This window comes from Choristoneura fumiferana, chromosome 13 (genome assembly GCF_025370935.1).
Source record: "Choristoneura fumiferana chromosome 13, NRCan_CFum_1, whole genome shotgun sequence".
NCBI classification, from domain to species: domain Eukaryota; kingdom Metazoa; phylum Arthropoda; class Insecta; order Lepidoptera; family Tortricidae; genus Choristoneura; species Choristoneura fumiferana.
Genome location: NC_133484.1, coordinates 15,365,100 through 15,382,981, shown reverse-complemented (window position 1 = coordinate 15,382,981; position 17,882 = coordinate 15,365,100). Strand labels below are relative to the sequence as shown.

General features: G+C 38.7%; 1 protein-coding gene across 8 annotated transcripts in view; it reads left to right on the top strand.

Annotated features, from left to right (window-relative positions):
- Window positions 1-17,882, top strand: part of Doa (CDC like kinase darkener of apricot) — a 73,628-nt gene that overhangs the window by 37,196 nt on the left and 18,550 nt on the right. For 3 of the 8 annotated variants that reach the window (XM_074096452.1, XM_074096453.1, XM_074096454.1), the window contains one exon: window positions 12,133-12,259. In XM_074096452.1, the coding sequence (XP_073952553.1) occupies window positions 12,133-12,259 (127 nt within the window). The other 5 variants (XM_074096447.1, XM_074096448.1, XM_074096451.1 and 2 more) reach the window with 4 other exon arrangements.

Genomic DNA, 17,882 nt, shown 5'->3' with positions numbered 1-17,882 from the left:
GCCCGCCGACACATCCATGCTCCTCCAAACGTTGCACCTTCACTAGCAATCTTCTTGCAGAAAAACACTCCTCGGCCTCGGTACATATTTGATAAATTAGATCAACACTTGACCGAATCATTACTTTTTACAGGTAGAGCAGTTATGTGTTCAGTGTGTTCTGTGCTCAAACTTTAATTGTGACATAGTTATAATTTACTTGTAGTGGAAATTTTGATCTCAAAATGGTGACTTCGAGAATACCGGCTTATTCTCTGAATTCGGAGTTCAACAGGGAGTTCAGAAGTTTCCGCATAACGCGAGCGACGCCGCGATCGAGCCTCTACGCACCAGCCATCGTCCCCATACACGAGTACCCGAGGGTCAGCGTTCATGAAAGGCGCGAGGCACTAAAAGCGGCGCTCGCCAAAGCGTGGTCTTCTAAGAGCAGTGAAAAGAAGAAGCACGACACATGGGCCGTTCCCAACGAACAAAGCAGGGCAGGTATCATGACCGCAGATTTCACTAACAAGTCGCACTATAAAAACGGCGTCAACGGCGAGGAAGTTTCACGTGTTGCGCTCGTCAAACATGAATTCGAAAGCAAAGATGTAGAACGGACGGAATCGTTCGACAATCGAGTAGATGGCGGTCAACCTGTGAGCTTGAGCTACGGTAGGCTCAACGGGAACGGAATAGACATACAAGAAACTCTAAAAAAGGGCTGTGAAAAAGGTTTACACAGAAAAGATTTAGGCTACACCGACTACGTAAATAATGTTCCTAAATGTATAACTAGTTTCGAAAACAACTTCCTAAAACAGAACCATGAAGAGCGTTACATTAAACGAAACCTTTACGACGTGCCGTTCAAACGTACAGATAGAGACTATAACCTTAACAATGTCGAATACAGTAGCCTTAACGGCGACACATATGATTCTTTGAAGTATTCGCGAACTGCGAACGGAACAGAATCAGTGCAATTTAAAAGTTACGGTAAGGCGGACACCGTTAAGAGCAAGTTGCTCAGCACAGATAGTCCGAGAAGCGTAACGTCTTGCAACGGAGAAAAACAAAACGGATACGGAGGTGTCGAGCGACGTAGTGCCAAGGAGCAGCAGCGACTGTTGACCAGCGGTCCCAAGTCCGTCGTAGAGCAAAGGCTCGCCGAGCGGCTCGAGGTCAAGGTGGCTGAGCTGCCCGCACTCTACCTTGGCGTCGACTCCTGGACGCCCAAGTCCGCCGCCTTCCAGAAGAGCATGCGCGAACACGAGTGGAGCGTATCGTATGTAACACTGCTATGCCAACGGGCAATGCACTTTCTTATATTTTACTAACACTCACTTCCCCAATTCCATCATTTTAGTCCTACCTAATAATCCCAGTGTGTGCTCTAGTTGCGATGTATTAGGTACTTACCCCAGCCAGACGCGTCAAACCTCCTGCCGACATAAATAGTAAAAATCAGCTAGGTACGCACTGCAGAGCTCGAGTGCATCGACATGCTAATGGGCTGGACTGCGCCGCGAGCCGGTTCTTGCATACACGTTTCGCCAACCTCGTGCCGTAAATGCTGTACCGTTCAAGCTTTAGGTCCTAAAGTAAATTAAATTCCTAGAGAATTTGTTCCTCGTCACCAGTCTTTTCTTTAGAACCTGCCATTAGGTGTAGGTGGATGATATTCCAACTTACTTTTTGGGTGAATAATGCGAACTACTTTGTTTCCAAAACAGTTTATTGTGTTTGCATTAACTGATGATGTCACTGGCATTAGTTAACGATTTTCCGGTCGCCCATAATTATACATAAATCTTATTTGTCATTTTGTGGTCTAAAATATAACAGTTGCTCTTAATGAATTTTATCATTCAGTGACAGTCGCCAAACTACTTGGCGACTGGTTGTGCAAAAGGTTGCACAACTTGCCGTGACTCACCATCGTTGCGCTTTATTCCATCCTGCTGCACGGGTTGCTTAATCTCTACACTCATTATCGCCATTTTGCTACTAAATGAATTAAATAACGATTTTAAAAAAACTAGCCGGTAAAACATTAACGATATGCTACGGTTGCCCGCAAATTCCGTGAGCGAAGAATTCGTTTCTTGCTATCCCGCAGGATTAGGGCAATTTTCTAAGATAAAAACTATCCTATGTTCTTTCCGGTGTTTCATACTATCTAAATACCAAATTTCATCTCAATCGCTTCAGCGATTTTTGCGCGAAGAGATAACAGACAGACAGACAGACAGTTACAATTATTAGTAAAGATTTATGTTTATCGGATCTCCACTTTTTAAGATTACAATTGTGTATAACTTAAATAATGAAGTTAAACTTTTAAAGCAAATTAAGATTGGTATTTTGGAATCTTTTTGTATTTTTTTATTTCAATTCCAAATTTTTTGTTACTTTTACGGTCATCCCGTAAAACCCAAAAAAGCAAAAAAAAGCAAGTTTTAAAGCAAGTTTAATTATTCATAGTTTTATTATTTATTAAGTTTAGTAATTAATGTTTAAAGCAATTGTCTGGTAACTTAGTCGTGGGCGCTGTCGCAGCTTGAGATTCGTTTCGATAGTATTTACTGTAAACGTTTCAAGGCCTCGTTCTGGTTAGTTATTAGCTAAGGATTTGTCAACACAGTAATTTTGAATTATAATTCAATTGTCTATTGTCTTAAAGCTTTTAAATACCTCCAAGAGCTCGTCAACACGTTACTGATCGTTATGACGCCGGGAAGTACGTGGAGAAAGCGCGTCTCCGAGACGTTGCGGTTAAGGTTTTGTGGCTTTCCTACCAAATCCATCGACATCTATGTAGGTAGGTACCTTACGGCACTAGACTGGCTGTTTGGAACAAAACGCGCGGCGCATCAATCATCAATATTACTTTGACATCAACAGACTATATTGACACGGACGTCAACAGACTATATTGAACTGTTCACAAAACCGCGCTGTGAACTGTTTTTGTGCGCCGTTTTGATGTAAGAAACATGCAGTCTAGTACATAGACGTCAATGACCAAATCCCACAAATTTTCGCCTATGACTATGAGTCTATGAGATATGAGAACCGTCTATTGTTATAATTTTAAAGTCATCGTAACGGGGCTGTACATTTGTGAAAACTTTAAAATTGATTTTATATTCTAGCGGCTAGAATATAAAATCAATTTTAAGGCTAAAATCTAGCCTCTTTCTAAGCAAACGTAACAACGATCTTAATCTTTGGAGAGAATGTTTAATCTTTGATAATGATAAACATCTCTAACAGAATACCGATTCGTATTAGATAACAATGTAGAATGCAGTGATGACTCTGATTACTAACCTATAACTATCTTAAATATAAATAAATATAAAATATCACGGGACAATTCACACCGATTGACCTAGTCCCAAAGTAAGCTTAGCAAAGCTTGTGTTATGGGTACTAAGCAACAGATAAATATAATTATATAGATAGATACATATTTAAATACATATTAAACACCCAAGACCCGAGAACAAACAGTCGTATTTTTTATACAAACATCTGCCCCGACACGGGAATCGAACCCGGGACCTCAAGCTTCGTAGTCAGGTTCTCTAACCACTAGGCCATCTGGTCGTCATAATAAATCTTGAATTTATTGTTTGAAATGAAACGATTAGTGTCATTTGGGCGCCGCGTCCGGACGTCTGACAAATGTCAAACGGCAGCAGCTCTCTGATCAACTTTCACTGTGAACTGGTCGCACTCGGTACCAGAAACACGTGCACTATACTCGACCGCTGGCTTTTCTTGCATGTGTTTATGCAACTGTTACATGCTGTATATTTAGATATATGAGGGTCTATTTAAACTAAAGACATCTCGGAATGTTGATTGGGTTGAATTTGTATTTTTGAATAACGTAAAATGTTCTTTTAAGTATAGTCTACCAATTTCATTCCTAGGCCACCATAGAACTGTGTCGTAATGACATTTTACGTCATTCGATAAATATTATAAGCCTGCCTTTCTACCAGAGATATGCGGGGATGTGTTGCGAGAAATGTGTTTTTCATGAACCAATAGAAACTCAAACCTGTCCTCGCTCCGCTCAGCTGTTTCCACTACAGCTGTGCTGTACGAAGATAGGTAAATGAAGCGTTTCTATTGGTTCATGAAAAACACATTCCTTGCAACAAATCCTCGCACATCTCTGGTGGAAACGCAGCAACCCCTGTAGACAAATAAATATTAATTTACTTACTACGATAAGGTGTCCCAGCCCATGGTGGCCCAGGATTCAAATTGGTTGACCGCACATCGCGCACTTTGGATCGCGGAAATAAATACAATTAAAATCATATACTTGGCGTATTTTTTATTTGAAAATCGCAGTGTTTGTACAGTGAAAGCTACGAATTGTATTCGGATCCTTGAAATAACTAATATCCAAAAAAAAAAATCAATTCTTGTTTATAACAAGTATTTGAAAACTGCTAAATAAATCCTGAAATTATATAAAAATCGACTAATAATCTAATTTGTCCAGCGTTAGAAAGAGTCATGGGATGTCTTGTCATTGACCCGGCGTTATCGAGCGCGGGCGTCGTTCGTTTTTTACTACTGCCTGTAGTGACACAGTTCACAGTAACTGATCATCCGGCACGACCTTGGCGACCAGGCGAGTGGCCGCCATTATAACCTGCTAGAACCCGAATCCTCTCAAATTACAAAACATAACATTTCTAAGAGAAGTGGTCAGTCCAGTCCTTGCGATGCGACTGATCAGAATCAAATCACATTGCCGTCACGATAGATTTGATCAAAATTCAATTTATTTATTTATTTGCAAAGACTACCTAAACAAACTATCGAGATCTTAATTGGCTGACTCAAAATTGGCGTGAAGCCTTGACCGAACGTGGTCGTGTCACATTGGGTTTTGCAATTTGGTAACAAAGTCCGCTGCGTTCTCGACCCGAGATTGATTATGGTCATTGTGCCAGGGCGTTTCACTCTCGCCTCAGTTTTGCGACCTAAGTTTCTTATCGTTAACTGATGGTAACCTTTGATGGTTTGATTGCAATTTAGGCTGATATTCTATGTCGAAATAAAATCCATTAATATGGTAACCTTTGATGGTTTGATTGCAATTTGGGCTGATATTCTATGTCGAAATAAAATCCATTAATATAGTAAATTTTTACTAAATTTAAAGCTGTTAAGTGAAAATACATATTCATCGCAAAATTAAATGTCGTCTGCCCCCGCCGAGATTTTAACCCAGGACTTATAGCGTTCAGTGCATAGTCAATAATAACCACTAAGCTATCCAGTGCCCTTAGTGTAAGTTTTCGGTTACAAAATACGTCTCGATGGCGTTCGCGTTAAAATCTAAATTTATATGGAAACGAACACGAACAGCGCCTCTAGCGGAACGTTTGCGATGTTATGTATATGTAAAGGCACAGTACAAAATACGTCTCGATCGCGTTCGCGTTAAAATCTCAATTTGTATGGAAACACAAACATCGCAAACGTTCCGTTAGAGGTGCTGTTCGTGTTTGCATACAAATTGAGATTTTAACGCGAACGAGACGTACTTTGTAACCGAAAACTTACACTAAGGGCACAGGCGTCAAGTGCGTGTCTATTCGTTGTTGTGAAGTTTACACAAAACACCTAATGATGTTGTGTTTTTATTGCTGTTTTTCCGTATCCGGCAGGGTTTTTACTGAACTGCTGCTATCTTCGGGTTATAAGTTCGTTTTCCTATTATGTATTTATTATAATTAATTCATCACTGCTATTTTAAACTGGGTACGGTTGCACAATCCTAATAAACTCCAAGAAGTAGTCAGAGAGCCTAATTACGTGTTCCAGGTTACATATTTGCATATTTACTGTCGTACGTAAGTGGATACGTAGTTAACTTTCACCTTCACAACCACCGTAAGTTTTCCCGTTGCCATAATTAAGACTCCCTAACCGTCAGTTTCTACGAAACGAAACGAACTTAACCGGCGCTTTTCACTCCTCCAATTAAAAAGAAAAAAGAACTTAACGAGCGAAATTAAGCCAACCGTTAGTGATTAGACTTTGAGATCTGATTTAATAAGTTTTATTTAATGTTTAGCTTTAAAATTGACACATCAAACTGGATTTGAGAAAATTGTTACAACCGATTTTTCTTATCTTTCTTCAGTCGTCTTTTTTTTTTTTTCTTATACATCGAATCGATAATATTGACGTCACCTTTGCTGTTGAAAGTGAACGTTGTGTTTGTTATTCGCGACGTATCGTTTGTCACTGACGCGGGCTTTGTTGAATAACGCCTCACCGTGGGTGACTTCTGCCCGCGCGGACGCGACGCGGCGCCGCCGCGCAGTCACATCAATGCAACGGAAGTTCGTGAATGTGTTCAACTATTTGATATTCAAATCGTGGCCTATGGAATCATGATTTATCTTCTGTTGCTAATATTATACATTTTAATACACAATATCTGTATGCCATTATTTATTTGTCGAACTCTACTTACTCTTTCATTAAAGATATCTGCTTTTTAATGAAATATGACCTGAATACAAACTGCATTATGCACATGCAATATCGATCACATGAATGTCTGCCATTGAAACGTGTTAGTTCAAGTTCAACGTGTGTGTGGCTGAGCTAAACACAATGTAACATTTAAATGCTGCCATTTATTAGGAGCCGCCCGCGCACGCGTTGTTGGCACGGCGCTAGTTGACGACTCAGCCCTCAAACGGAATTGGATGGTTTGTTAAATGTAGATAACTTAATTTATCGCCATATATATACCAAAGTTACCAAACATGGCAATCTGTGCATTGATCTCTTCACGACTTAATTAAATGCGAAGCTTTTCAAATTTGCCGATTTATTACACATTTCTCGTGATAAAGTTACTTGAGAATTTGGAGAACTAAAGATCAATTTCAAGATAACCTTATTATTTGTTTTGATTTTGTATTGTATTGCTCTTTTTTGCACATAATCGCCTAAAATAACAGATTACACTGAGAAACATACAGAAACCTTTAAAAACCATTATTTGTCAAAGCACGCATAAGGTCTCTGCATTTATTAATACAATTACTCGCCGTGAGATGTCTTATCCACATGTATAACGGTAACACAAGGTATTAACGTGCTACATTTTTCAAATTAGATTAATCTTTTCTTGTCTTTTCTCTTGTCACCTATGCTATGTTATACAGGATGGGAAAAATTTATGAGCACTTAACGAAACGACCTTAATTAAATCCTTTAGTTCGCTCATTTCACTTTAAAGAAACATTTTTTATTTTAAAAGTCATAATTTAATTGCATTCAAAGATTAGACCGGGAATCGAACCTGGTAAAAATTCAAAAAATCACTTGCTAAAATATTGAATAGGATTATTGTTCAGGATAAAATGTCTCCAATACACATTTGGCCGTTGAAATAAATAAAAAAAAAACGTGATATGTATCATCAATTTTATTTTATTATCAATTCAATGGTTACATATTTGAATATCAAAAATTAAAATACCTACTGGTAAAATGTCGATGTTCAAAATATCGAAAATTAAAATGTCGACTGTATCGAAATACCGAAAATTAAAATAACGTAAGCTTATATTGTCGAATGGTTAGATAACCTACGTCTAATATATCGAAAATCTAATTATCTACAAAAGTGGCATCGAAATATCGAAGTTCAGTTCAGAGTATCGAATATTCTATTCTATGTCTGAACTATCATGATAGGGTCGACGGAGCTCCACCGCGGAGCTCCTATTCCGCGCAGTTGAAGCGCTTCGCGCCTTGACGCAATAATAACCTAACCTATTGAGCTTTATAGACATTTCGGCTATGTTGAACGACCGATAATAGATATTTTAATTTTCGACATTCAAATATGTTGACATTTATAACTTATATCGATAGAACCGGGTAAGTGCACAATATTTATTTACTTACACGGTTTTGTTAGATAAATAAAGCAGAAAAAATTGAGTATGCCAATGTATGTAACAATTTTTTAATTTTTTTTGCGCTTATTCTGTTTTGCCAGAATACCCTCGATATATAGTCCATTAAACATAACATTGGACTCTAGAAGGTCACTGGAGAAGGGGTTCTTAACATTTTTTGTGAAGTCGTGATAATGATGATGATCATGAATAAAAGAAGTAATAAGATGAAATCATAATTTTGTTAGTAGATTAATACGTAAACAAAATAACACAATATTAATACGTAATTTGCTACATAATTTTAATTCGATTTATATTTATATATTTAACTTTTTTCCAGGCATAGTGCATATAGTGACCACATAAATTGTACACAAATATTCGACCTTGGTACATTTACAATATGGTACAAAATCAATTGAAGTCATTAAGAATTATAATTGTTTTTAAATGAATCCCTCATAGTCAAAATACCACAAACAGGGCTTATCACGCTAAAACACACGTGTAATATTTACCTCGACGTTTCAACCACATTACAGTGGCCGTGGTCACGAGTAGACTGAAGTGTAGGGTGTCAGTCAAGTCTGCGTAGCAGCACGAGTCCTTTGAACTACCCGCACTTAATCACAAAGAGTACCGGCACTCTTATCTCGAACTTGGTCACTTTTATTTGTCACCCCATCACACCGACATACAACACTAACAACGTCCGATCGTCCCTTCGAACATTCATCCCGACGCCGACACTTAAATTAGCGGGGCCTGGAAAAGGGTTAATAACTGTGTTTCTCGCACTCATCCGCTCTCATTCCCTGTTCAAAAATATTCTACTCATAGTTCCCGCGATGAAGTTCAAGCTATTTTCCATTCCAAATTTCATCAAATTTGGTGCAGTGCTTTATTTGTAAAAAGTTAACTTCTTATTTGAAAAACTATAAACAATGTAGGTTCAGAATATTTATTGATTTAACAACGATATATACGGTCCGTTTCTTGCTGAATGTTGTTTAATTCTGCCTCTTTAGGTATTTTATAGGAAGAACATTTCTGTTTTTAACAAAATAGGATAAGTTGATTTATTGTTTTTAAATTATGATATGCAAAATAGCAAAGTTAATCTCACAAATATTTATTACAAAAGCGAAAGTTTGTAAGTCGATATGTTTGTTTGTTACGTACCTCTTCACGTCTTAACCGCTAAACCGATTTAGATAAAATTCGGTACACAGATAGTACCTACAAGTCGCGGGGAAGGACATAGAATAGTTTTATCCCGGAAAATTGCATAGTTCCCGCGGGATAGCAATAAACGAATTCTTGTGAACGGGGTCGCGGGGAACAGCTAGTTAATGAATAAATGAAAGTAATATTGATGTCTTCGATATTTTAATTAGGATAAAGTTTGGGTCGTACACTAAAAAAATGCAATTTATTAAATGACTTCCTAAAGCATGCACTATAAATAACCTATTTTCCTTCAGTGCATTCCTATGTCATTTTTAATCACTCGATATTTCAATCTTAGACATTTAAACCATAGGTATAACAACTTTCGATATTGTAATACATCGATATTCAAACATGTAACCATTATAATACGAAGAACATATGAAAGCAAATGTAACGTAATTAATGTAAGTAAGATATTGAGACTTGAAATATTCAAAATAAAATTTTTCTTTTACTTAATCATTTCATTGATAAGTTAATTGAAATGAGCCCCTCGTTACCGATACACAGTCTTGTTCAAATTTATTTCGTATATCCTTCTGCAAAGTGTTGTGGTCACTTGTGGAGTATGCTCTTAATAACATTTTTTACCGCAACCCTCTACGTTCCATTTAATCTTTTCTTCGGACAGAACGCCCTGTGTAAGAAGGAAACAAGGAAATGTGCATAGTATAATTATTATATTACCATTAAACAATGTTCTCATCGAAATTGTCCAGGTACTTAGAGATAAATTAGCAAGCTTGTACCTACTTCATACAATGTCTTTGAATGTTAGAGAGATAAGAAAATTATAACGTGTCTTTTACTTCTTTAAGTGATTTGCTTATGTTTAACGTGCATGCTGTGTTTGTCTGTAATTGAGTAAATACTCTCACAATTGTTATACTTGTGTTTCTACTGCATGTTTTACATTATGTTAGCTGTTGGCAAATCTAAATATATAAATAAAGAAATTGAACAGTACTAAGAAAATTAATAATTAATTATATATGAATGATTCATCATCATCATCATCCCAGCCTATATACGTCCCACTGCAGGGCACAGGCCTCCTCTCAGAACAAGAGGAATATATGAATGATTAATAATGATATAATTTAATTATTATAAACGAATTAAAGACATTGTGTACTAAATATTCAATTGCTTGGATATAAGACTAGTGTAAGACCTAATGTGTCTGAAATAAAACAGCTAGTACTTATTTTTGAATTTTTAACCCTTGACGCAAAAAGAGGGGTGTTATAAGTTTGACCGCTATGTGTGTCTGTGTGTCTGTCTGTGGCACCGTAGCTCTTAAACGAGTGGACCGATTTGAATGCTGTTTTTTTATTATTTGAAAGCTGGTTTTCTAGCGACGGATCTTAGACATGTTTTATCAAAATCTGTTCAGCCGTTTAAAAATACAACATATGTACTTTACTTTCCTGTTAACCTTAGCGGTCCCCCGACACCGACGACGCTTAGATAAAAAAATATTACTAGGTCTTAGGCTAATTTGGCGGGAAATCAGCATAGTCCCCGCGGGATAGGGATAAACGGATTCTTTGCAGATGAAGACGCGGGCAACAGCTAGGTAGTGCGTAATTATTTTTTACTTTTTAGTTGTCTTTTTTGTCGGCGTTTTTTTAAGGCGTTTTTTTTATTTCTGCTGGAGTTTTTTTTAGCTAGTTCGATTCCTGGATGAGACAAGCAAATTTTAGAAAATTATTTTAAAATTCAAAATCTTCCTTTAACTGAAGGATTAAAGAGAGTTTCCCTCCAGGGCCTGTTAATTTTTTCCACCCTGTATTTAACCGTAGGCTGATAGATAAACCAATTACGTAAAGTTAATTCTATTAGAAGTGCGAGTGCCAGTTCTTGGCATTCTTGCAGTTGCAGGTCGCGCTAGTTCTTTGAAAGAAAACCTTTCGTTTATACTTTAACGTTATATCATAAAAAAATATCATGATTTGTCCCGTCGTAGATGAACATCACCCCATAATACACATCCCGTTCACAACGCGAAGTTGTTGGTAAGATTGGCTATCGGTCGATATTTTTCAACAACACTTGTGAGAAAATTCAAGGTTTTTCAGTAGCATAGAAGTGATATCAACTCAATCTTTAAAACAAATATCTAAACACTATGCAACTGGTGCTCAGTTTTTTTTTTTAATAACTGGATACTTCAAAGGCCTTGATTGTTCAGTAACCAAGCTAGGTCAACGCGGCATTTATTTGCAAACGGATTGATTGTATGTCGTTGTATCTAAGCAATTTTGTGCGCGTGCGGCTGTTGATTCACCGGAGTCGGCAGTACGCTGCGGGCCGCAGCACGCAGCGGGTCCCTGTCATGTGGTGACATAGGTGCATCTTGACATACCCCGCCCCGCGCTCTCATGTTAATTATCTTTTCTTTTGATTGTATCTCGACAATCGCTAACATTGAAAGAAACAGTCAACCGTACGTCATTTGCTAACCTTGGACGCTTCATGTTTTGTGCTTGGCTATGGAGCGGATATGCTAGTTAAATTTTTGAGTGATAGTAGGTTTTTGATAGATAAGTCTACTTTTGCCCTATTCCAGTTACGTTAACACTAGAGGTTAAATGAAATAGTGAAATAGTGATTAAAAATAAAACGAGCCAGTTTATTAAATAAGTTACACTCTTAATGTTAAATCTACCACCATCGGTGAGAGTAAAAGTCATATAAAACGCAAAGCTACGGGGCGACGACGTTGGGCTGCTATATGTGCAGTCTTACGCGTCTGCTGCCTGCCGCCTCCGGACCACCTGATCCAACTCGTAGATCCGTATTCTGGTGGCAGAGGCCGATCTTCAACGTTAGTAAGATAAACTCGATCTTTTAGCACGCACTAACCTCACCTGAACATAATTTGGATGCGATTCGTTGTCGTATACCTATTCACTAACCCTCTACAGCCTATTGATCGATGATTTCGCAGCTCGGAGCACTCGTGGAGGCGGCGCAATGAACGCTCCAAACGTTCACATCATCGGCGTTCACCGACTTCACACAGGCGACGAAGACATCACCGCGAAGAATCGTCACCACGTTCACCACCGGAACAGGTCAGTAACCGTTCCTTAATCTTTAATTTTAGTGGAAGAATGGAAGGTGTGTTTTCTTTCTTATACCCAACGCTCGCCTTCACCCTAAGTGTCCACCCAAAAACCTGCCTGTTAATGGTTTGCGGCAGTCTTAGTTCGTGTACTTACCGTATGCATACTGCGGAACCAGAATAAAGCGCTAAACGTCATCCTGCCTGTTTGGGATAATGTGCGGGACGGGTTTGGATTGTAAACGCGCGTGCGCCTTCGCCCGTGAAGATGTGCGCGAGAGACGGCGACCTCCTCGCGCTTGCGCCCGTTCTATTTGTGTTCGCTTTCGTCAGTTGGTACGCCCTCAGTCAGTCGCGATTCTGTGCCGGCCGCCTGGCGCGCTTATTCCCGACGCCCCGAAATACTTGCCCGCCGCGACCGGCCGCGCGCGGCTCGCGCGAGCCATGGCTGACCAACCGCCGCGTCCGCCACCTAACAATTTGCTTTTCTGCGGGCCTCCACCCGCCCTTCCGCGCGTGCTGCTTATGCCGAGTGACGATACTTACGACAACAGTACACCAGATGCTGCACCTGAAAGTACCCTTAGTATTACGAACAATGAAAATACTTTAAACGAAATAAACAACGTGGGTGTGCCAACTTACATTGATGCGATTGAAGCGCAAGTGGAAAATCCTGTATTTCCAAAGGATCCCTGTGCTCAGGCGATATTACCCTTGTATAATAATTATTTGCGAAGGACTAACAGTTTCGATGCTTCGTACATTTACAATGAATTAGAAAATGAAATTGATGTAATTCCACGACAATGCCGATCAGAGCCAGACTTGTCGAAATATGGGCTATTTGTTGAACCTGAAGTATTTGTTGAATATGAACCTCTCGAGCCTGCACCGCTTGTACTTAATAATCCTTTTTATGATGGATCCTACGCTTTAGACCCCGGGCAATTAGACCAGGCGATGGTCATGCTGCCAGAAAATTACTTGGCCTTTGAAGACTCTTTTGTTCCGACATGGGATTACAAACCAGAACAATTTATTGACAGAGACATGTATTTTGATGGGATACCCATAATTCCATCTAACGATCCTTGGTCTGTCATGCAGTATGGTTCTGACAATGCTGGATTTGAATATTTTACCCCTTATTGTAATGAAGGTTTAGCTGCTGAACGAAACGATATTCATTATATGCCATTGACTGATTTAGAATACGCACTACCGCAATATATGAGTTTACCTACATGTTTACAAGCTAAGGTTGAGACGTGTCCGGAAATCATTAATTTAGAAACTGCAAGTGCACCTAGAGTCAACGTTACTACCGATAAATCGGAAGATACACACACAAGTTTACAAAGTGAAGTTGAAAATTCACATGTTCCTTTAGATGTTTCCGGTAATGTAACTATTGGCGACGATAAACTTAATGATATTGACTCTATTAATAATAATAGGCAATCATCGGTTCAAAGTGAAGAATCATTAATAGCTGATATTTCAAATGATGTTACGTCTAGTTTGGCATTCGTACCTACCAGCCAAAGTTCACAGCTGCCCTGCGATGGCGATGCTACCAGTGACGACGATACATCTCCGTGTTCCACGGACTATCATGAGGCATCTGCTCTTGACCCTGCTCACAGTCTCGACGATTTATCATGTTGTGAAAGTACTGATTTTTCTCAAAGTAGAGACGAAACTTCACCGCTTCTTCCTAATCCGCCAAAACCTGACGAAACAGTGTCAAGTGATATTAGTACTAGTGTAAATGAAGTTTTAGTTCTAAATACAACATCAGTTAATATTCCTAATGAGTTATTCATTCCAGATCATAAAAATGAATCTTTAACTAACGAATCGAATAGTTTACCAGACAAAATAGACTCTAAACCGGATTCTGTATCTACTATATCTGTCGAAGATCACGGGGATACTGTTCTGAATAATCATGAAGTTAGTGCACCGACACGCAGAAAAGAAGAACCAGAACAAGCTAGTAAAATTGTGAATGACGTCGCTGCAGACCTAAATTGCCATTTCAAAGTACCTCAAATAGCACCTATAATACCGCCGCGTCCACCCGCAGTACCTCCCTCCTGGTTAACTGTTAAAGCATCAACAGATGCCGACAATTTAAGTGCGGTGCCTTATAGTACACCTCAGATACGCGTGCAAAATGCAGAGGAACCCTCAGCCGAAGTGGAAAAGGTTTCGAAAGTTCAGCCCAAGCTCTCTTCCTGTGAAAACAAGACGGCTGCTCTGGAGCCTAAACCTTCCTGCTCTTACGTGCCACCTGCTATACCACCTCATGTGCCAAATGCTTCCCAGCTCAAGCCTGATAAGCAACCAAAAGAAGTAGAGGTCAGATTCACAATTGCATATATTAGCTTTAAACTCAATTATATTATATACTTAGATTGTTCTTGTAAAAATATATATTAGGTATTTTTGAATCAACTCCGTATTGACGCTGTTATAAAAGTAACTACGTAACGTATTGCTGCTAGCATACATGGATATTGAGAGCATGCCCATCTATTTTTGTACGTATTATCGGGTCAAGGATTAATATTTCTAACAAACCAATGTTTAATTGTTGGATTCAATGTTTTACTAAGATTTACGTTCCTTTCAGTGGTTTACATTAGTTATGTAATTTTATATGATAACAAAATCATTTGCATGACCGTCGTTCGAAGATATTTCGAATTTATCATTCATCGAATGAATTGAATTTAGGTCGATTTCGCATATTTTCAGCTTTACAGTTGGCTAATTTTATAAATTCATATGCAGTGAAATTTTTATGAAGCTATCGGCTGTAAACAAATTACATGACAACGAAAATAGTCTTAGCAGCTGGCATTAAGTATGCGATTCCAATGGCGTTCGCTAGATGGCGCCATGTGTTAGCATTTGCGTATTGAAAACATGGAGCACGCATGCGCACAGGAATAGTATTGCGGCGATCACCTTCACCTAGGCGAAACCGTCCACATGCCCGCTCTGTTATGATTACACCCGGCCCGCGCACCGCCCACTCAATATAAAGACAAAGCTTCATTCGTCATCCCGTATATATTATGATTTTCTCACTAATTCAGGTGTGGCTAAACTCGTTTGTTAAAACCTTTATTTATATTGCGATGTTTAGGAAAGCACACTAAACAGATGATATAGTCAATGGAGTATTAGTTCATCATAAATAAGCTGAATTAATTAAATGTATTATTATAATACTAACTGAAATAGGGTTCCGTAACCATTACGAAAAATAAAGATATTTTTCTAAGGGTTTCGTATTGTATCAATCGTAGCAGTTATAATTTTCCTTGTTAATTTGATATACTTACTACCATCATGATTTTTTAAATTATTGTCACCCAACAGTAGATATTAGGGGGGAGGGGGCTCTATTTTAATGAATATTTGCTCTTTAAAGTTGAATTTTTCGCAAACAGATCACTGAATCGAAAAATCGTCCAGTCAATCCCCCGTGATTTTTAAGGACCTATCCAACGAAACCCCACACTATTGGGCTAGCCAAGAAAAAAAATCACCCCCACTACATCTATGGGAGGTACACTAAAATAAATTTTTATTTTTTTATTTACCGCTGTCGACGTGATTTGTGACATGTATATTCACGCCAAATTACAGCTTTCTAATACTAACGGTCTCTGAGCTTAGCCGCAGACAGACAGACAGATGGACAGACATGGCGAAACTATCAGGGTTCCTAGTTTACTACGGAACCCTAAATACAGTCATTATTAAATCATCACTGTATTATGAAGTGAAGAGATAAGACAATTTAATTCCGTTAGTACCTTAATCCAGACAAACAGTTAACCCAAAGAATAAATATAAAAAATGATTTTGTTTCATTATGTTTTAAATTAAAGTTCCAAGCAAGTCCATAACAAAGAAAGAAATAAGAAAGGAATATGTAAACGACGGCGATGTGGTATTTCGGATGAGCTATGTCTGTAATTAAGCTGATCTACAACCTTCTCTAATCTAGTCCGTGACAGAGTTCACGACAGCGTGCCCATTATCTTTAGTACTTATGGAAGATTTTGTAACAAACAAATCCATTGGTGGACGAGAAGGATTCAAGAAACACACACAGGCACGAACAGTCGCAACCCCGCAAACGTACTTGCCTAATAGAGAATGATCAAAAGGCGCGTACGCTTCAATTGTTTTGAATTGTACTACAAAATTATAAATTGAAACTCGCCTCAGCTGGTTAGAGTCAGTTTTGCTAATGAATCTGAATTTGTGCGCCAAGTCTCTAACATGCTCATCCATCACTTAAAGTATAACAAGCTATAATGCTTACCTGAGCGGTCAGGTTATATGTAACGTGGGTTAAATACGTGATTATAGACAGCTATGATCTTGTTTGTATGGTTTGGCTTTAGCTAGGTTATCTTTCAACTAGTGAGTTCTGTTACTCCGTTATCTCTTGTCCTTATGGTATTCAGAAACGGGACAATTATTAAGTCGTATCGACAAGTAACACTTATTTAATAATAGTTTTTTAACATAGCTAAGTCAAGAGTTACCACGTAATCTCGTATCATTAACGCTAGCGAGTGGCACGGTCACAGGCAGCAAGATATGGTCTGATAAATGCGGTGCGCCCGCTGTTTCGTTACCCACCTATCTATTTGGTAATGCCCAGTTCCTTCCGGCCGACCTTGCCGGTATCTCATACTGTGCCGTACTGCGCTACGCCACTAGACTTGTATTACATTTTTAAATACATACATTTATTGAAAGGAGAAATTCTGTACTTGTACAAAGTACTGTACATTATTAAATGCCCATACATAGTTCATGAAACTAAGGCAAGCAATCTGCGTACTGACAGTATGGCAATGACGCCAACATTTTGCCATCTGTTTTACCGCTATTTTTCAGACTCAAATTCAGAATTTCAATTCAATTTTCAATTGCATACGGACTTGAGATAAAAGTTTTTTAAGATAAATACGTATTAGCTTTGTCAAAAACGATTTATAATAATGACGTATCCAAGGAGTAGTTAACAATTAGCTATGGCCGCTTAGACGCGGATAAATCCTGTTTCAACCGAAAGCTTCCATTAAAAATTCCACGCTTCAATTGTTTGCACTCCTCAATCCTCCTCGCCTCTTGCTTCAGTGTAGCCGAAGACACTGAACGGCGCGAACTGTTGCGAGGAGTTAAAAACATCCTGTCTTAAGTCGGACCGTTATCACTTTTAAAATAAAAAACATCATATTGTTTTACGAAGAGGATACATTGCGCACTGGGTGGTGTATCGTACGCCTCCTCGATACAGTTACAAGGCGACCGGCCGGCTGAATACCCGCCGCCCTCAAGTGACCGCTTTTCTGTATTTAATCCCTTTTGTGAAGTGACGTGCAAATACAATGACAGAATTAATTATAAAACATCATCATATGAGATTGCCTCTCCCGCTGAGGCTCACCTCATTCTATGAGCTTTACAAGCGATTCCTTAAAGATAATGGATACAAGTGGCATGATATCGTGAAAGTGCTCTCCGCGGTTGCTGAAATACTTTTTGATGTGGAAGGTGCGTGTAGTGGACTAGGGGGCAAGGTCAGTTTCACC